The sequence below is a fragment of the Lissotriton vulgaris genome, chromosome 3_1 (assembly GCF_964263255.1).
Source record: "Lissotriton vulgaris chromosome 3_1, aLisVul1.2, whole genome shotgun sequence".
NCBI classification, from domain to species: domain Eukaryota; kingdom Metazoa; phylum Chordata; class Amphibia; order Caudata; family Salamandridae; genus Lissotriton; species Lissotriton vulgaris.
In genome coordinates this window covers 1249092852-1249114090 of record NC_141689.1, presented here as the reverse complement: position 1 = coordinate 1249114090, position 21239 = coordinate 1249092852, and the positions used below count along the sequence as shown (strand labels likewise).

The following is a 21239-nucleotide window of genomic DNA, read 5'->3' as shown; positions in this document are numbered from 1 at the left end:
AAGGTAGGGGGCGTTGCTGGTTGTAGGACCTTTATGCACAAAGTTCTTTTCACCCCTCTGAAGATTGGCACCTCGGCCCCGCTCACCCATGACATGCCAAGAGCCAGACTTGGATCCAAAAGTGAAAAATTGTTCAGAGATGATTTTTGTACCAATCTTTTCACTTTGTGCATGTTTCATGAGGAATAGAAATAGCTTTCACTGATTGATGACTTTTGCACATGCTTTTCACACTAGGTCTTACCGCTAGGAAATTGTGCCAACAGAAGAACGCTCGGGAGAGGTAAAGAGACTGTTCTCAAACATTATTCCCCTTTGTCAATTATGGATTACTGGGATGCCAAAACTGGCCTGCTATGGTGTGCAAACAGTATTACAACCATTAGTACCTCCAAACTGGGATCAAAGCTGCAGACTTGGTTTGCTTTATGTGACTGCACCAGAATAGTACACTTGATAAACGTGGTTTACAAAAAAGGAAATCCCAGGAATGGATATGTTTAGTGAAAGAGGAACTATGTGAATGCCTTCAATGTAAAATATGTTTGTGCCAGAGTGATGCAGGTTCTGAATGGTAGTGCTACCTGTCTATTATTATAGCAAATTTAAATTTAGCTTTGAAGTTATTCAATTTACTGCTTTCTAAGACTCCTATAAGAGTCTCGAATATGTATTTGTGTTTACATATTTGTCAAGCACTGTATTACCAGAAGGCATCATGGTCCTAGAAGGTCAAAAAATGTGCTACACTTCACAATATAAAGTAAGGTCTTTTGTTCTTTAGGAAAGTTCAGACACTTGGTCTCACACCAGTATTTACACTGTCATTATACTATGCACTATCAGTGCAGAAAGCAAGCAATAATAAAAGCAAACGTTCCATAAACACCGGAAAACACAGTTTCTTTTGTTTTTAATGGTGGCAAAATGTGTAACCACTGATAACCACTGTTTTTTTAAGGTATTGAAATCACTGGGAAACACTGAAAAAAACCAAACAGAATTTACCAAAAATAGAAACTGAAAACAGGAAAGCCTACCCATAGTAGAGTAGCGCTAGCAAAGCTTTATCTACCCGTTGATCGAGGTGGATTAGCCGCCCTCAAAATGGACCACTATTTGGCATCGCAACTCCAGTTGGTGGCTCGTTTGATCAGTGGCATGCAGCTGGCGGACAATGCGACACAGCAACCTGGCTGCATACAGCCCCAAATCACAGCCTTATTCCACCTTGGCAGGAGGGGTGCACCCCCGATCCAGCTCCTGGCATCAGTTGCATATAAATGCATTCATCGGAGCCTAAAGCTCACAAAAGGGACTATTCCGTATGCCCCCTCCCTGCCCATCCTTGGCACACCGAGCCACCATGGTGGTCTCAGACAGAGAGCTTGCCCCCTGGTAAGTGGCGGGGCTGCAGACCCTGGGAGACCTGTATCAAGACAAATAATTAGTGCCATTCCACACGCTAGCCAAAGTCAGTGGCCTGCCGCAGGGCCAATTCCTGTTATACGCTACACTAATGTCGGGCATTGCGAGTCCAGTGGGGTGACATGGCTCGTGAGCCCACGATTCATCTCACTGTTCAATATATTCACGAGCTGGGCACTGGCAGACACCTTACCAAATGGTTTGCTGAGTCCCTGCAGATAACACTCGGCACAGTAAGTGGCGCCACTCAGGCAGCGCTGGAACGCAGACCTGCAGAGACAATGCACTGACTGAGAGTGGTTGGACATCTTAGTAGGACCTACACATATCCAGAGGAACGCCTAATTCTGTTTAATACAATACTAAATCCTTCAGAGGGCATACATGATGCCAGCCAAGATCAACAAATACTTTAATCAAAGAGATGCCAGGTGCCCGAGATGTAAATTGATAGATGCAGATCTACTGCACATGCTGTGAGCCAGCACAACCCTCACCCCCTATTGGAGAGCGGTCACAAAGCACTTAGCCAACTGCATAGGTTGCACAGTAGAGTATTCATGAGAAGTTTGCCTCGTGGACCTGTACCGAAGAACCAAGAAGCATAAAGTAACTTCCCGATTCACAGATCTCAGGCTTATTGTAGTCAAACGACTAATCACTAGGCGCTGGAAATCTCCGGACTCTCCGAATATAAAAGCCTGGCAGCAATCACTGACATGCTTGGCACACGCGGAGAGCATGGCATTGCACAGGGAGGCTGCACTGGGTTTACGGACACTGACACTGGCAGTGGATGGGACATGATACTACTTGATCTCAGGAGCTCGTGGAAAGATGACCTGGAGTCGGGGGGCGTGGCTTCGGCGCGGAGCGGAATGGCTGCCAGCTAAGGGAGCTCCACGCGCCGGAACGTTTACTTGTTCAAGAACATCCTTTAAACCCCCCTGCGTGCCGTGAAACCCTCGAGGGGTGCTGCCCAGGGTGCCAGGAGTGCTGCGGAGGTGCCGAGATCCAGAGGAATGCAGAGCTGTTCGTAAACGGAGGCTCTGTTCTTGCTGCGGCTCAGCGGAGAAAATGGCGCCAACGTAATAGTGCCTGGCGGACTGGATTTCCCCCACGCCGACCGCTTGCACACGGAGGTGTCCTGCCGTCACGGAAGAACAGCGGTATGGAGGAGAGGTGCCGGGGGCAAGTGCAGACCCAGTGCGGAAAGACTGGCAGGACGGCCCGGATTTCTAATCACTGTGGCGCCCGGAGCGGAGGCGGACACGGGACTCCCCCCTGGGATGCCTGCTTGGTCGCAATGAGGAGCGGGAGTGTGCGATGGGACGAGGTCTGAGCGTGGTTCCCCGAGTGGCCCTGAGAACAGGAGAGACGACGCTGGAGAAGAGCCCAGAGCAGTGAAGGCGCCCTGGAGAAGACTAGACTGGGTAAGGAGAGCGCCAGGGTGGTTTGGGCCTGAGCTGCTGGGGTGGCGTGGCCGGCATTGAGCGCTGTACCTGTACACGTGGTGGTGCTTGGTGGGGTCGGGTTATTGAGTGGCGGAGGGTGCTGAATCGGGGTGGCGTTCTCTGTGTGCCCTACTGGGCTTCCTTCCTGTGGACTGGGGTGTGCTACCCGGCGGGTCCCTAAGCGTCCGTTGGCCCGTTGAGGCGGGCCGGCGTGGTTGGGCAGTCGTGGGGGGCTGCTCGGCTGCGGGGAGGTGGTAGAGGCGCTGCCTGGAGTGCAGGGTGTGGCTGCCTGCTTTATATCACTGGCCAGGACATGGAGGCGGGCCTAGCGGGCAACGGAGGGCCTTGGCAGTTGAAAGAGGCACAGAGAGGACTTATTGATGGCCACTGAAGAGGAGAGTAAAGGTCACCAGGAGTGGTAACTGGTTGGACAGCGCTACCCCCCGATCTGGTTGCTGGAGGTACATAGCTGCCGGCGAGCTGGCAGCCTGGTGCACATGTCTCCGTCTCTTACACAAATTACTGCAGAGGTGGTGTGAGTAGCTACGTAGAGGATACTCCTGACCGAACTGTCGAAGCCTGCGCTGCACCGGACGGCACAGGCCTAGTGATGGCCCCAACTATCAGCATGGGCAGAGCGGAGCCTAAACAGGCCAAGCTGCAATTTGATACTAAGCGCGCCACCCGCGCAGCTGATGGAATGAGCGAACCGGCGGAATCGCGAGGCGCGTTGGGCCCTGCAGAGACCATGGAGGACGACAATAGGACCATTTTGCTAGAACTCCGGGCTGGCATGAAAACCATTGACATCAAGATCTACGCGCTTGCGAAAGGTTTGGACATGGTCAAAAAGCAAGTAGAGAGACACGAGCAGAGGCTGGACACGCTGGAGAATAGGGTATCGGATATGCACGATGCACAAGCTGAATCAAGGACGCAGATCCTGCAGATGGAAAAGATCCTGGAGGTCATAAGGGCCAAAAATGAAGATTTAGAAGCACGCTCACGGCGCAAAAATCTACGCATTATTGGTCTATCAGAATCAACGCCGATATCCAAAATGGAGACATTTATATATGGCCTGTTGCGGGAGCTGTTTGGGCCCGTACTTTCCACTGTTCTGGTGGTTGAGCGGGCGCATCGATCACTGGGGCCAAGGCCTAAACCTGGCATGCCACCACGCCCTATCATTGCGCGACTCTTAAACTATGCTGACAGAGACTGTGCTGAGAGAGGCTCGGGCCAAATAACCAGTGGTCTACAAGGGAGACACGCTCTCCTTTTTTCCAGATTACACTCCAATGGTACAGGCGGCGAGGAAGGAATTTATGCCAGTAAAGAAGCTACTACGTGTGGCCTCAGTCCCCTACGCTATGTTGTACCCGTCCAAGCTGAAAATCACTCACGAGGAACAGGCTCATTTCTTCACAAATGCAAAATCAGCTATGGAGTTCACCAAGCACATCTGCAAGTCAAGACCTTGGCAGCGTGCACAGGAGGGGGCAACGGCGGAGTCGGGACTAGATTACGCAGACTAGAGATATGCAACTGAACTGTAAAGACTCCCTGTTGGCATTGCAGCCATGTGACAAGTCGAACTAGACTGATCGGCAGGGACGGCCTGTCCTATTGTTTGCAACGGTGTAATGGGTGGGCGGCGGGATTTCACTGTCGTTGCATCCTGGCTGTTCCAAGAGGGACGTTGTTATATATACATCATGACGTGTTGGCGCAAGGTGCGCAGGGAGACTGATTACAGCATTCCGGCAACCGCATTTCGGTGCGGGTACCCGCTGCTGAGCCTCTTACCCTGGCAGGTGTTCCTCAAATGTTAGAATTGAATGTGTTGGGGTGCAGTTAGATGGGTTGGTGGTGGGATCCTGTCTCAACCTGATTGGGAGGTTGGAGTGGGTGATGGGAGGGGGGAGGTAGTGGGGGAAATTTTGTTATTTGTTGTTCTGTTTCATGCTACACCCAATGAAGCGCACTGAAGTCCATATCAAGAGTACATATGGGTCAGGAAAGGGCGCGCTTGGCATAGTCGTTGCCTCTCTGAGACGAGCTGGGGGAATCTGGGGGTGGAAATAGGTAGCTGATGGAGAATAAATGTAGATTGCTGACCTGGAATTTCAGGGGCCTCAACTCGCCTAAAAAAGACAGGTAGTGGCATATCTAAATCGCCACATGATACACATTCCCTTTTTGCAAAAAACGCACCTAACCAGGCACACAGACGGCGGGGTGGCTGGTGGATGGGCTGGCTTCCGGATAGCTGCGTCTTACTCTTCGTACGCGAGGGGGGTCATGATTCTATTCAAGAGAGGAGTGGAGTTTCAGCCGATATATACATAAGCAGGTGAGGAGGGTAGATGCGTAATGGTATGTGGCAAGCTCAGTGGCAGATTGATTACTTTAGTTAATATGCACGGTCCAATAGTGGATGATCCGTCTTGTGTGGCTCGCATGTGTGGGATATTGAGAGAATGGCCGGAGACCCCGATACTGGGGGGGGGGGAGGTGATCTGAATACTTATATGAATGTGGAGTTGGACAAATCTAATCCCATATCTCACTGTACCCCCAAAGTCGCTAAAAATATAGTATGCGCCATGGAGGAATTTAGTCTCTGTGATGCTTGGAGAGTGCGGAACCCTCAGACACGGGAAGGCACACATGCGACACCATTACACGGCACCTGGTCGCGATTGGACTACTGGCTAGTGGGGACGGAGGTGATGGACTGGGTGGGAGGGGTGACAGCACTCGCCCGCACACTGTCGGATCATAATCCGGTGCAACTGGATGTGGTGTTCCCAGCGTGTGTGCGTCCCCCGTTCACGTGGCGCTTGCGGTCTGAGGCACTACTAGACCCAATATATGAGACAACAGTGCGGGAGGCCATTGTTCAGTACTTTGAGCTAAATAAAGGCACAGTAGAGGAGGCTTCCACACTGTGGGAAGCCTTTAAAGTCACGATTAGAGGCATTAGCACTGCAGCAGGCATACTGAGAGATATACGTGTACAACTGAAGAGTACTGAGGAAATACTGTGGGAGTCGGAAAGAGACTATGAGATTGAGCCGAGAGAGGACAAATTGGCTGAGCTGCAAACATTGCTCGCGGAATATGACGAGCTTGCTGACACAGAGATAAAATACCTGTCGCGACGGCACGTGGCTAGGCGGTATGGGGAGGGAGGCTGACCGGGTCGTACATTAGCGTTCAAGATTAAGGAGCGTCTTGACCACCCACGGATGGGCTGTATTGTAGATGAGCAGGGAGGTAAACATCACAACCCAATTGACATCGCAGAACAATTCCGCGGCTATTATACGGATTTATATATGTCAAGGGGAAGAGTGCAGGAGGTAGAATTTGAGAAGTATCTAGAGGACGTGGCCTGCGCTTGGCTTTCCGATGTACACAGAGAGTATCTATGTGCGCCTATTGATGAACAAGATGTTAAAGTGGCGATCATGGCGTTATCTAACGGAACAACGCATTACTCATATTCTTTTAAGAGGCCCGGATCGGCACTATCAGATTATTAGAAAACTGGAAATTGGCACTAGAATCGGTTTCTGTGGATTTGGATAAAAATATGATGAAAATGCTTAAATGAGAAGTTGAAAATATGGTGAAAAATATGGAGTAATACTGACAAATGGTTAAAGAACCTTCGAATATACATGCACGCCAAGGGCGGCATGACGCTGTGCGATTGGTTTCATGGGGCTATACGCAGCCCCATCCCTAAATAGTTCATTCTAACAGATGGCAGTGGGGCAGGCCTAATATAACCGTTCTGCACGCAAACTGAACAAAGGCAAGAAGAACAGGAATCACGAAAGAAACAGGATAAACAAGGTGTGCATCCCTTCACTTATTGAACATTCATACTATAGCCCCACCTAGGGAGTGCACCCACTGAAGGAAAACAGTAATTGGAAAGAAGATGCAACAGAATAATAATACACAGAAATTGATGGAAGGTCTCAGTTCATCGCAAGCGGGACTAAACTTGCACTTATCAATTAAGACATGGAATGACATACTGTGGCAAAGTTTTCAAAAACATTATGAAAAAGAATCGATGCACGATTGAATTGCAGATATGCATGTTGGGAAATGTAGTTTTGAATAGTTGGAACGCACGCCAGGGTGGGAGGTTTGTAATCCGTAGGTGATTGGGAGGGAGAGCACGTGAGTGATATGATTTGAACAAGTGGGTGGGAGCAAGTAACTGATCTACAGCTTGTGAAAGATGGCGAGGACCGCAGGTTTTAACTAACAACCACAGCAGGTACGGAGGGAAGCGGGGTGAGGGAAACGTTGTTGATTCGTTCAGTATAAGCACGGGGCAAACTAAACACAGGAGTTTTGTTCCTTTCAAATTCATAAATGAGTAGCGTAAGGATGACACAGGACACGCACGTTTATAAGCCTCAACAAGCTTTCATAACCCCTTAGAACAGCGGTAACTTTTTGAGTAAACACGGGTGCAGAAGGGGAGTTTCTGAACGTAAACTGAAGGGTTGTAGGATGAATACGGTGAACAGTGGTAAAGAGACTGGGGCCATCTGGGAAGTGTCAGCAGTAGCATTAGGACGGAAGGTGATAGTTGTAGACAGATAAAGCAGAGGAATGGGTGTGCGAGGGACATTGTATAAAGGGAGACATGCAATGCGTGAATAAGCTATGCTGAAAAAAGTGCAGTATTGATGAATTTTATTTGCAACTTTGCATGTACTTAAGAATAATGGTGCTAATGTTGATTTTGTTGCTATTATCAATTGTAGTGACCCCCGAAGAAGGGCACAGAGTGGCCCGAAATGCATTGGGTTTTTAAAGTGAAATAAAGACTGCTTGTGATGAACAACGCATTACTTATATTCTTTTTAGAGGCCCGGATCGGCACTATCAGAATATTAGAAAACTGGAAATTGGGACTAGAATCGGTTTCTGTGGATTTGGATAAAAATATGATGAAAATGCTTAAATGAGAAGTTGAAAATATGGTGAAAAATATGGAGTAATACTGACAAATGGTTAAAGAACCTTCGAATATACATGCACGCCAGGGGCGGCATGACGCTGTGCGATTGGTTTCAGGGGGCTAGACGCAGCCCCATCCCTAAATAGTTATCTAACGGTAAGGCACCGGGACCCGACGGGCTCACGGTTAAGTTATATAAGAAATATGCGGATCTCCTGGCGCCATATCTCTTGGAGATGTATGCCGAAGTGAATGAATCGGGGAAACTGCCACCGTCCCTGAGAGAGGCATTAATAATTACTTTTCTCAAAAAAGACAAACCCCCGGACAGATGCGATTCCTATCGGCCATTATCTCTGATCAACATCGACGCGAAAATTTTAGCCAAAATGATCGCGACCAAACTGCAGCTTCTGATGCAATGTCTGATACTGCCAGATCAGTCGGGATTTTTGTCTGAAAGATCTACCTCGCACAATCTTCGAACTGTGTTCTCCATGTTTCATATCCTTGAGCCGACTCTCCCGGCGGCAGCAGTATTGTTAGACGCAGCCAAAGCGTTTGATTCGGTTGAATGGCAATATATGCATTATATATTACGTCGTATGGGGTTTCCGCCTCTGTTTCTACAGAGGATAACAGTGTTATATACGGAGCCATGTGCGTGGGTACGTGTTGGGGGTTTTACGTCTGAATCGTTTCCAATAGAGAGGGGTACGCGCCAAGGGTGTCCTCTATCACTGCTACTATTTGCAATTGTGTTAGAGCCATTGGCTTGTGTGATTAGGCAACGACATAGAAAAACTGCATTTAATTTTAATTATCGACCTGTAGCTATTTCACTCTATGCGGACGACATGGTTCTTTTCGTTCGAGATCCTGCTAGATTTTTGGCACAGCTGCTCAGGGAGTATGTTCGGTTTGGGCGTTTATCGGGGCTATATATTAATTGGGATAAATCATTTATAATCCCACTGACAACATCGACTACATGTACGGATCTAGAGTTCCCCCTGGTGTGGTCAACAGACCCGGTAAAGTACCTGGGAATCTGGGTGCACCGAGACCCGACTGTGGTAGTCAGGGAGAACTATGGGAGGGCGTACTCGAAATTGGAGAGCCAGGTAGATGTCTGGATTTCGCTACCATTATCGATGGCAGATCGGGTTGCACTCATCAAAATGGTGGTATTGCCACGATTCCTTTACCTTTTTCTTAACATCCCAATAACACTAACAATGGGATTTTTCAAAAATCTTCGGAGTCAGCTGATCAGGTTGTTGTGGGGAGGTAAACATGCATGTGTCCAGTGGACTGTCCTTAATAAGGCATACGAGAAGGGGGGTTTTGGAGGTCCCGATTTCTACGTATATTATTTAAGTGCACAGGCCCAGTACATATTTCACTGGTAATTACCACATGCCTTCACTCCACATGTTGCGGTAGAGGAGGGGGATGTTGCCCCGATTCCGCAACACAGCGTGATTACTCATCGAGCACGTGGCACTCTGAAGGCAGAAATTAATACAGTTGATGCCACTATTGCTGCCTGGTGGAAGATAGGATGCCTAGCGCAGAAACTCCCATTGTATGCACCAGATCTATATCTGGAGCATCATGAAGCTGTATCTGTGGCACAGGAGATACCATCATTACGGTTGCTGCATGAAGCGGGGCTTAGGCAGATGAAGGATGTGTATCCAAATGGTTCATTCATAACACAGGCTGACCTGCACTATGTTAGCAATCAATCATTGCTTTTTAGATTCGCAATCCATCGCCTCAGACACGCGATGAGATTACACTATACCACCTATCCGCAAGAGCCTCCCGCGCTGCTGTCCTTGCAGTTCGCACTCACCACCCCTAGCAGTAAAAGGTTAATATCGACATTGTATAAGATGGTTAAGAATGAAAGTGTGGATGTCCCGGACAAAAGTTGGGGACGATGGTCTGAGTGTTTACCTGAGCCAGTTTCAGAGGCAGACTGGAAATATATATGTGGATTGATGGGGACGATTAGCATGAATGGGAACTTGAAGATCGTACACTTTAAGTATATACATCAAGTCTATTATACTCCTGTACGTTTGCACAGATACGGGTTGCGTACGTCTGACAAATGTGTGCGCTGTGGACAAGAAAATGCAGACTTTATGCATCTGGCTTGGAGGTGTAGGCGAGTGTTTGAGTTCTGGGAGGAGGTGGTGAGATGTTTGAGGGACATGGTGGCGGTGAATCTGCAGTGCACTCCACTCGTCTGCCTCTTATGTTGCGTACCGCATGTCAAGGGGGTGAATGGTAGATTCGTACGCCTGGCTTTATTAATGGCAGCACGGAGAGTGGCGATCACATGGGGGCGTAGGCTTCACCTCTGAGCTCAGTGCACAAAAACTTGGTCTCCGCCAGGCAGAAAGGCGCTGGCGCCGGGGGTACTCCCCTGAATCGAAAGAGATTTTCTCTTCTCGGTTGAGGGAGTATAAGGAAGCAATCACTTTGACCAAATCACGTTACTTTTCCATTAAAATCCTGAACTCGTCTAATAAGTCCAAAGATATTTTTTCTATTGTGGAAGAATTATCTAACCCGGCAAGAGTCACTCTAGCCCCCCTCCCTTCCCAGTCTTTGTGCGACTCCCTGAATCAATTTTTTGTGGACAAAATCATTAAGATCAAAACCAGCATCTCCACTTTAGCCCCACCTGTTCCCACATCTTTCAGTGTTCCCGGTTATTCCCACACTCATATTCTTACCCACATTCCCCTTATTTCAAAGGATAATTTTTTATCACTTCTCCACAAAGTTTCCTCCGGCTCTCCCAGCGATTGTTGCCCCCCCTCGGCCCTTCGGGAAGCTTTTACTTCCTGTCCAGAACCCCCCCTTGCTCTTTTGAACAACTCTTTGACTATTGGGGAGGTCCCTGGATCCTTCAAACAGGCCGAGGTGGTTGCCATCTTGAAAAAACCATCGGCAGACCCTTCCATCATGAGCAACTACCGCCCAATTTCCCTTCTTCCTTTTCTCAGTAAAGTTTTAGAGTCGCACGTCACTCATACTCTTAGCTCTTTTGTGGAAGACTCAAGTGTAGTGGACCCCCAGCAGGCCGGGTTCAGACCTGCGCACTCCACAGAAGCAGTCATTCTTTCTGTGATGGAGGAACTGCGCAGGGGGGCTGATGCTAACATCTGCCAGGCTTTGGTCCTCTTGGATCTGTCGGCCGCCTTTGACACGGTCGACCATGACATTTTGGTCGACCGTGTCGGGGAGGCTGGCATCCAGGGTACCGCCCTGGACTGGGTCCGCTCTTTCTTGACCCAACGCCATCAAGCAGTCAGGCTGTCCCAATTTTCCGCCACTCAGGTCAAACTGACCTGCGGTGTCCCACAGGGTTCTTCCTTATCCCCTCTTCTTTTTAATTTGTATCTTTCCCCACTCATTCGTGCCCTTCGTCAGTTTAATGTCACCGCGTTCAATTACGCGGATGACATACAATTAGTTTTTACCATCGACTCCTCTGCTGAATCCATCTCCACTTTCCAAAACACCCTTTGCTTTATTAGCAATTGGATGAGCTCAAATCACCTGAAGCTCAACCCCGACAAGACCGAGCTGGTTCTTGTCGGGGGCCCATCCAATCCTTGGGATTCTTCCTTTTGGCCTGCTAGCCTTGGCAGCCCTCCTTGCCCTGCCAATTGTGCCAAAAGCCTGGGAGTCGTCATTAGTAGTGACCTTTCTATGACGCCCCAGATAAGCGCGGTAGTCTCCTCAAGCCATTTCCAACTTAGGAAAATACGGAAAATCTCTCGCCTACTTACATCCGAGGCCCTTATCTTGGCCCTGCTTGCGCTAGTCATGTCTAGGCTTGACTATGCCAATGCACTATATGTAGGCATTCCTGCTTACCAACTCAGGAGGCTTTAGTTGATCCAGAACCAGGCTGCCCGCCTGATCCATTTTCAACCTAGAGATCAACATGTCCGCCCTCTCTTAAAAAGTCTCCACTGGCTTCCGGTTGCTGCACGCTGCAAATTTAAGCTTGGCTGTATCATCTCCAAATCCCTCGCTGGTCATGGTCCCCTCTTCATTTCTTCCCTCCTCCACCCGTATGTTCCTTCTCGAACTCTTCGGTCATCCCAATCAGCCTTGTTATCAGTCCCTAGATACAAGAGGAAGAAACACGGCGGCCTCAAGTTCTCTTTTTTGGCCCCCACCTTCTGGAACTCCCTCCCCCTCCCTCTTAGGTTGCCCTCTCCTTATCCCAAGTTCAGATCCTCCCTCAAAACTTTTCTTTTTACTGAATCCTATAAATAATTGTTTCTTCTGTTTTCTCATCTGCTCTCTCCATTACAGCGCCAAGAAACCTAACGGTGTTAGTTGCGCTTTAGAAATTTATTTAACATAACATAACATAACACAGACCGAAAGCTGACATATGGATAAAAGATCTGGTATATTGTAGAGACAATCTAGCCACATATGCGGAAGAACTACCTACAATCTCGAGGCCAAGAGACATTTGGGAGCCGTTACGAGTATACCTGCTTCATAAAAATGATTCAGAGAATGTCTAGAGGAAGGATCAGAGAGGCTGATGACTTCTTGAGAAATGGTTAATGTACTGCAAAGCCTTGATAGCACAACCCGGGATCACATAGACTTGACTATGCGAATGTTGGGTGTTGCTTTTTGTTGTTTTCCTTTGCTTTTAGATAGATTGATTTTTGTTCCTTTTTTTGTTTTCCTTTTTCTTTTGTCTAATGTGGATTGATGTGTATCAGATAAAAGGGGATCTGCACTCAGGAAATTGATGTAATGTGCGTACACCATTGTCACAAGTTCAAGCGGATTCGCTGTTGCAATGTTATGGATGAGCATTGTATTTGCCTTTGGCATTGTACTAAAACTTAATAATAAAAAATAATTTTTTTTTTAAAAAAGATGACCTGAAGTCATCTGGGACCTCCATGTGACGTAGATGACTGGCAAGGCTCAGTGGTTCATGCATGCTATGTCGGACGCTGCTTGGTACCTTTCAAATTAGGGAGCCGGGTTGCCCCACAGGCTATGCGTCTCATAAACATAACCAGGTACATTATATCTATTCACTCAGTTGAGACCAAAATCTCATACCCACAGCAGGTAGATGAGACTCGACTATAATCACAGTGCGCATTGCAGGGGAAACAAAGGAACACTGAGCCAGGTAGGTGCTATCTCATGAGCCAAGTGGTACAACACAACTCTGTCCAAGTTCATGCATTCCCCGTTTCTTAAACATTAACACACATGATACATCCCATGTGATGCGCAAACAAGTAAAGCATACATGCTCTTATTATGTAGATTGCCTATGCTATTTGTCTTTTTGTAATATATGCGCAAATATGTGACTCGAGCAGATGCTTCTTTGTGAGAAGTTGGCCTGGCATATGCTGTCCACTATTCTAATGGGCACCTTGCACCAGTCCAAACGATGATGATAGGTTTAAAAAAAACCTTTATTTAAAGCTATCCTAGTGGTAGCTATGGAGAGCAGCCTTCAGGCTAAGGCTTGAAGGAGTGTAAAGCAGCTTGGTTTACCAGATTATAACATCGTGAATGTCTAAATGAAAAGAGAACCACACAAGTTATATGTTGTATTGTATTGTAATTGCATTTTTTATAGTGCTTACAACCCCTGACGAGGCGTCGAAACGCATTTTCGGTAGTAGCACGCTACTCCGGGACCCATAGAGGATTCATTTTGAATTAGTATAGTGAAACATGCAAGTACATTTTAAGTGGTGGTTGGGTTAGTCAGTTATTTGGATTTGGAATGATAGCAGAAGGATAGAGGAGGAAAAAGGTTTGTATTTATATAGCGCTTGTTTTCCCTGATGGGGTGTTGATGCACGCTATTTAGGAAGCCCATAAAGGATTAGTGGTGAATTAATATGGTGAAATATGAAGTCATTTCAGTGGTTGATATTAGTCAGTTATTTGGAGTGAGAAGGATAGCGGAGGAATAAAAGGGGAAGAAAGGTTTGCATTCATGTAGCACTTGTTACCCCTGATGGGTGTGGAGGGCTTTTCTGGCGAGTAGCACGCCACTTCGGAACCCATAAAGGATTAGTAGTGAAGTAGGATAGTTGAATATGGAATTTGAGAAGTGAACATGTTAGTGTGTTAATTTTGATTGAAAAGGATAGTGGAGGGATAAAAGAGTGAAAGATGTTTCTTTTATTTTTTTTTAGCAGTAGGATATATAAAATATATGTATTTATTTCTAAACACTCTTTAGTAATCCCTTTATGAGATTACAGAGCAAAGTACACAATTTCAATGCAATAGAACTTCAGTAAATAGTACAATATACATGGAGGCCTATGGGCGTATCGAACCATATATTAAGTAAGTGGTATAAGAACCACGACTTGACTAGACACAAGGCTTAGAGCCTGTAGAAGTGCTGGGGCCACAAGGAACCACCCAAGTTAGTGACACAGGGGACCCACGGGGACACGTGCAGTGCGAGAACATAGCCTCGAATCGCCGTTAACTTCAATGGGGAAACTTGCGGTTGGAATTTTAAAGATTAAGGACACTTAGGAGAGGACTTTAAGCAAACTCCTTTAGACTTAAGGGGTTCTAGGGCCAACACTCACGGGAGCACCAGAGTGCTCGAGTTACCTCACCCAGGGAAACTGGGAGCATAGGTCTCTTTTGGTGTTGGGAATCGTCGTTGATTTCAATGGCGATCTGCTGCAAAGTGCTGCTGCCGTCGAAGTGGAAAGTGTCTGGCGTGATCAAAGCCTGGATTGAAGATGAGAAGAACCTGAAAGCAGAGGGGACAGAGTCTGGGTCACTACCCAGTGACCAGGGGCACGATAGACAAAGGCCCACCGATGTCGGGTGATTCAGGTGTGAAAAGGTGAAGCTTGACTCTGCAGCCACGAGGACCAGGAGACGTCGACGACCAGGAGCTGGATTCGAGCTGTTCCACGAAGGATGTCGAGTGCTGCGGCGTTGGTGACCGGATTGGACCACACAAGCCATGGCAACAGCAACCCACGCAGGAAGAGAAAAGATGCTTTGGTGCGGACCAGCAAGGTCCGGGGACACACCAAGTGGTGGAGCGTCAGGGCATGTTTGAAGCAACAAGGGAAGCCTAAGGAAAGTCAGAGTTGCCTTCTCAGGGACCCACCAGTCAGCAGACTAGGGATCGCAAAGGTACCTCGAGAGAAATCACATAAAGTCGGCTCACGGAACGCTCGTGGAGTGTAGGCCAACAATCTTCGGTGGAAATGCTGCTCGGAGTCTAGGCTACAAATAACCCAAAGAACAGCCTCAAGGATTGCCAAGAAGCATATGCACGTGCAAATGAGCACTGGGTCCAGGGGTTCCGGTTCCAAAGTACTCACGAGGGCTGCGGGTCTCAGCTTTGCTGGGGACTTAGGTCGGCTTTAGAGAAGTCTGGAAATCCACCTCCTGGGTCTGCCGGTAGCTGCAGAACGGTCAGATACGTAGTTGGTGCCTGCCAAGCAGGGAAGTAACTCCTTTACTCCAAGGGAGATTCTTCAGTCATCCAGCGTCGTGCAGATCGTCGAAGTTCCAGGATTCAGTATCAAAGTTTCGTCCAGGTGTAATCTAAAGTCCTGTAGTCAGGGGTTCCTTTCTTATAACCAAGGAAGGGGTTGGACATACTCTAGGGACCCAACTATGGGAGGGTTTGGAAAGAGGGGTGGCTACACCCATTTCCTTTGTCCAGTTTCGCACCAAAGCAGGGGCTGGTAGCCCCTGCAACTGTTTTGAACTGGGATATGCACAGAGACACCAAATGTGCCCCCAGTGCAGACTTCAAAGAACTCTTGGAGTGCACCCGCCCAGCCCCAGTACACTAAAGCCTGTCTGGGAGATGGTGACACCTCCCAGTGACAGGAAATCTATTGTCCAGGCCTCCCCTGCCGGAGTTTTGTCCAGCAGCATGAGGCCAGACTCGTGTCTGTGGCTGCAGCATCCATTTTGTGATGCCTGGGCTCTTTTAAACTGGTACCGGGTATACCGGTGTGGACATGTCTCTGCCTCTAGAAGGATAGCATTCTACCCCTGCCGCCAGAACTGTCGGGGGGGATAGGATTCCAAAGTGTTTGACACCAAACACAACATGTTTCCTTATAGCCATTCCAAATTTAGCATTTACCGCAAGGTTATAATGCACTTAAGAGTATATGGTCTGCCTGTATCACAGAACAGCCCCAGAGAATAGATTCCAAAGGCTACAAAGGGGCCCTGCTCATGCATGGGCACCCTCTCACACAAAACCCAGCACCCTGCCTTCAGGATTGATAAGGCCTGCAATAGGGGTGACTGATAGGTTTATATGTGTAGTGATATAAGGTAGATATAGGGAACCTATATCTAAGTAAGGGGTGCATACACCACCTTACACAGGCTGCAGTAGCAGACCTGTGGTGTCATTTTGGAAGGCTTCCCAGGGGTGGTATTATACATACTTTAGCCCCTGGTAGGCCTCTGGGGTAACTATGCCCTTGGTACCTAAGGTACCATATACTAGGCACTCATAAGGGTACCCCAGTAACCATGCTGGAGTGTACCTAAAGTACTTGTAATCAATTTAGAGAGGACGCAGCTAGGCTGGGGTCCTGGATAGCAGGGCCCCAGCCAGACTAAAGTCGAAAAACAGTGAAATACCAGCAAAAAGTGGGGGTAAGCATAAGAATCAGATCCTACTCCCCTATGCTCTTTAATAGCATTAAAAATGTTGAAATTCAATAAATAAATAAAAATAAAAAATCTAGCTGACCCAGAGCAAAAGAGTGGAAAAAGGGGGACAGAAGAAAGAAGAAAAAGATGGGAACACGCACAAAGAATAACAGAAGGAACCTACAGGAATGAGATACAGGGGCAGAAAAATTAGATACAGGGGCAGGGAGTGCCTGGTGGTGTATTAAAGAGGTGTGAGATGGAATACTATGTAGCCTTGGTGTTCAGCCCGCTGACATACAAAAGTGCCACCCGTGGCTTCTGCGCAGAACTTTGCCCCCTAGCCCAAACAAACCAGGCACCCATTTTAATTGTGATTTGTAGCAATGGTGTTTTTTTATAAATCACAAAAAGACGGGCAATGAAAGACAGGTTAATTGAAACTTACTCACACAGATTCCCACACAATAATAAGCAATCGCTATTAGAAAATGACAATGACTATTACATCTAGTTGATTGTCATTTAAATTTGATGAAACTTCCTAACCATTCTGAATGTTGGAAACAGAACTTTATATGTTCAAGACATGAGGTCAGAGGTCAGCATTTCTACATTCACATAAGTGACGCAGCAGTCTTTAAACAGCACTGCAGCAAAAGGTTCATTAAACATATGTTTAAGCATACCGGGGCAATTGTGTGGCAGTGGAAAAAGAGTCTATGGGGCATTATCTCCTACCCTGGCCACAGAACACCCCAATGATTAACTTTCATAAGCAAATTAAAAAATTAACCCATTCACCATTATTAGGCTAATTGAAAGACTAGTGCCTCCATGCAAAAAATCACCACTAAGACAACAGCAACCAAATATGTTTTATCCTGCCATCAAGCTATGCATCAGTCTTTAACATGCCTATGCAATTACGTTCAAATGCACTTTTATTGGATTGTGCAACTTATAGAGTTTTGTCCATTGGACATACTTGTCTAAATTATGCACACATGCAGTCAGTTTCCAAACGTATTGAGTATACTTACAGTGTAATCTACTAGATTGGCTTGTCATTAGCTTCAGAGCAACCAGGTCAGCCATGTTCATTTCCTGGTCTGAGTTAATTGTATTTTTTGGAGAGTCCTTTCTTGTGACTATTTATTTAATATTTGCAAATCTTTATTTCAGATTTCTTAAATATTTCACAGCGAATCCTTAACTTTTTTGGTGTGCATGGTTTTGAGCCCTTCTGTCACACAGAACGCGACCCCGAACTAGGAGGGCAGGACATTTTAGAGGATGAACCATGGCATGTTCCCCATACGTCTAATAAAAAGAATGGCCTCTCTATTTATTCGCAGCCCATGCCTTCCAGTCCAGTTCTCAACTACATGTCGAGCCGCTTGTCCTTCAAGGATGAGGAAACACATGAGGTACAAACTTGACAGGATTCACCGGATGACAGTCCCTTTAAGTGTGACGGACAGACCAGTTGGAAGCATGATGACGAAAAAGTCAATATGGAGGAAGAACCAATGAGAAGCAGGATAAATGCAGAAGAGTGTTTGATGGAGGCACGTAAGCAGGACGAGAAGGAGGCGGACAAGGGGACGGAAGGTGAAGTCCTGAGAAAAAGGCCAGAGAGCGAGATGCTGAGTTCCACATTACGAAAACTTCAACGTGACCGCAAAGAGGCATGGAGACAGACCAAAGACCCAGGACCCTCTGGGTTGCCTGCCATGCTCCTGGAGAAGCATGGCTAGCCCAGGTGTGTATCCGTATATGGAGATTTGAGAGCTGGGGAATGGGAAAGGACGGCATTCCCAATAGCGGGGGCACCCAATTCTAATTAAAGGATAGACCAAAGAATCTTCTCTGCGTTGAAGTGTGCGTGAGCAGGACAGAAAGTGGGTCTAATACAGTTGTTTTTCACTGGAGTAACCAAAGAGTGATTTATAACATGAGTATCTAAATATCTAAATGATTCATTACTACATTAATTTTTGGGGGATAGAAGGAACACCGAATGATCATCCTTCCCCCTATTAGTCAAAACTGTTAATTGCAAAGAAAGCTTTATTTCTTTTGAACCACTGGATGCCGAATTAGGTTCGGTGGAGTTGTCCTTACACCCTTTCCCCTAAAAAAGAAAACCTATTAAACATTAAACAACAACCTACTCACCTGTGGCACTCTCTTTGTTCTGAGGGGTTCCTCATCTGCCTGGTGGTCTTGGACGCCTGCTCTCTGCAGAAATAAGGAAAGACAGAATTACTTTACATTGATTGGGATTATATGCCACAATAAGGGCTCCCGGTTTCATTGTATTTATTTGTTTAACATTTCTGCCTGTATTTATCCATATTTATTTTTTGGCCATCTAATTAGTATATATCCATTTTTATTTTGTGAACAGATGAGGTGATAACTCATATATTTCTGCATTTATTTAACGGATAAATATGCACTCATACTTTGATGCCTGTCAGGTCTTAGCATATTACACAGCCACCAATAAGAAAATAAGAAAATAATAAACTCACATAAAAAAATTGTATAATAGCACATATACATGTTGAGATATGCAGTAATTTAAGCACATCTCATTGAGCTTTGTAGCTCCCCATGCTGCCATTCTGTACAGCTATTGGCCTGAAATTCATTAATCTCAGCATGGCGAGTCACTCAAAAGAAGCAAATTATCTGTATTTTTCTGCTTTTAAAAACAAATACAGACAGGAAAGACCACGTTTTCCATCTGTATTTCTCTGTAAAAATGGGTAACAAATGGAAAGCAGGGTGCCCTAGTTATAATTACAAGTGACTTTGTTCTCCTGATCTATTGCGCCAATTACTAACCCAGGGTGGAGAATGTGGGAATAGCTCTATTGGTACCCAAAATGGAGAACCTAGTACAACAATTGATACAGCGCAAGAGGAAGCTGGAGTGGGCCCTTGAAAGTCAGACTCATCAGCAAAAGCCTATTGACATATATTTTGTGACACCATGAAGTCTCAGGTAGAGACCATACATAAAGTAGCAAAGGACCAGTTACAACTGGCCTCTTCTGTGCAAGGGATTCATATCTCCCACCCTGAGGTGGCATTACAGAAATGAGGTCCAGGAAAAGACCCGGACGCATTTCTCTTGAACTTCGAGAGGGAAGCCAGAGCGTGTGCTCGGCCAGTATAAAAATGGGCTTTTTTCCACCCCACTATTAACCGGAGAAGGCCAGGTTGCCTATCAGGTAGAAAATCTATATAGCACTACATCATATGCGGAGATCAGGAATATTCTGTTCAACCATCTGGGTATGGATGCCAAAGCATATATTGTTAGGTTCAGGAGAGAAAGAGGGTCTACTGGAGATAACTCAAAGGCTCTATTTTTCAAATTGACAATGGCTGCAGATAAATGGTTACGCCCTACCGAAAACTGTAAAGAGGAGATTATGAACTTGATATATCTGGAACAATATATGGAGGCCCTCCCCTCTGCAACACAACAATGGTAAAGACAGCATCACCACCATCTCAAGGGCACAACCCCAGATGTCCACTGGGGAGAGTGATAAAGGTTATCACCAGAATAATTCCCAAGGAAACCCTAAAAAGAAACCCTGGAAAGCTGCTACCGAGCCTGTGATTCCCAAGCCCCAAAAGACGGAGCCGGTGATTTATAGCGGGCCTCAATGTTTTGATAGTTACGAATGGGGCTATATCGCTAGATTGTGTCTCCACAAGAAGCCCACAGAAAAACTCATGGATATCAACTATCTTCCTAATTTAATTTTGTATGCCAAAGAATAGGGGCATTGTTACTATTTAAGTGTGCATGTTAATGGCTGTTGGGCACTGCCTTATTAGATTTAGGCTGCAGACAGTCTGTCATACAAGGGGAACTGATTAAGGAATCTCAAGTTGTCCTGGGAAGATTTGTCAATATATGTTGTGTACATAGAGATGTAAAGACATACCCTGTGGCTATCCTCTCCAAAACACCCCTTAAGGGTTCCCCGGCCACTATAGAAGTAGGGGTCCTACACAGTATTCCTAAAGACCTTATAATAGGAAAAGACAATCCTGCTGTTCTGGAAATGTTCTTGTTTACCGTAGGAAAGGTACCAGCAGAAGGGGACAAACAAAACAATGTTAAACCCAAGACAGCCCTTATAAGTCAAGAGCCCCGGTCCTTAGATAGGAATTTCCATCAGACCCAATTGAATGAAGCCACGTTGTATAATGCATGGCAAGAAGGTCAAAATAATGAGAAGAATCCCAGTAAGAGATACCCTCAATTCTTTATAAGAAAAGGTCTGTTTTATAGGATAGGACAAGCTGGAGACAACCACCAATTATTAGTTCTCTATGAACTTTGGGATCAAATCCTATTCTTCTCCCGTTCCCACCTTCTGGCTGGAAACCTGGGCACTCATAAAACAACCCCGAATATTTGTATACATTTCTACTGGCCTGGAATCTATGCAGCCTTTAAGTCATATTTTCAAACATGTGAAATATGTTAGAGAACAAATCCCTATTGCCCGTATCCATACCACTTCAACCTCTTCCTATTACAGGGAAACCTTTAGAATGTGTCGGAATGGCTCTTATTTGTCCCATCCGAAAGTCCAGTAAAGGGAACACCCATGCTCTCGTAG

The 21239-nt window shown here is 46.4% G+C and overlaps 1 protein-coding gene across 4 annotated transcripts in view; it reads right to left on the bottom strand.

Annotated features, from left to right (window-relative positions):
• Window positions 1-21239, bottom strand: part of LOC147727746 (uncharacterized) — a 493048-nt gene that overhangs the window by 224112 nt on the left and 247697 nt on the right. For all 4 annotated transcript variants that reach the window (XM_086961752.1, XM_086961750.1, XM_086961749.1 and 1 more), the window contains exon 4: window positions 18763-18825. In XM_086961752.1, the coding sequence (XP_086817878.1) occupies window positions 18763-18825 (63 nt within the window). The remainder of the gene's footprint in view (window positions 1-18762; window positions 18826-21239) is intronic.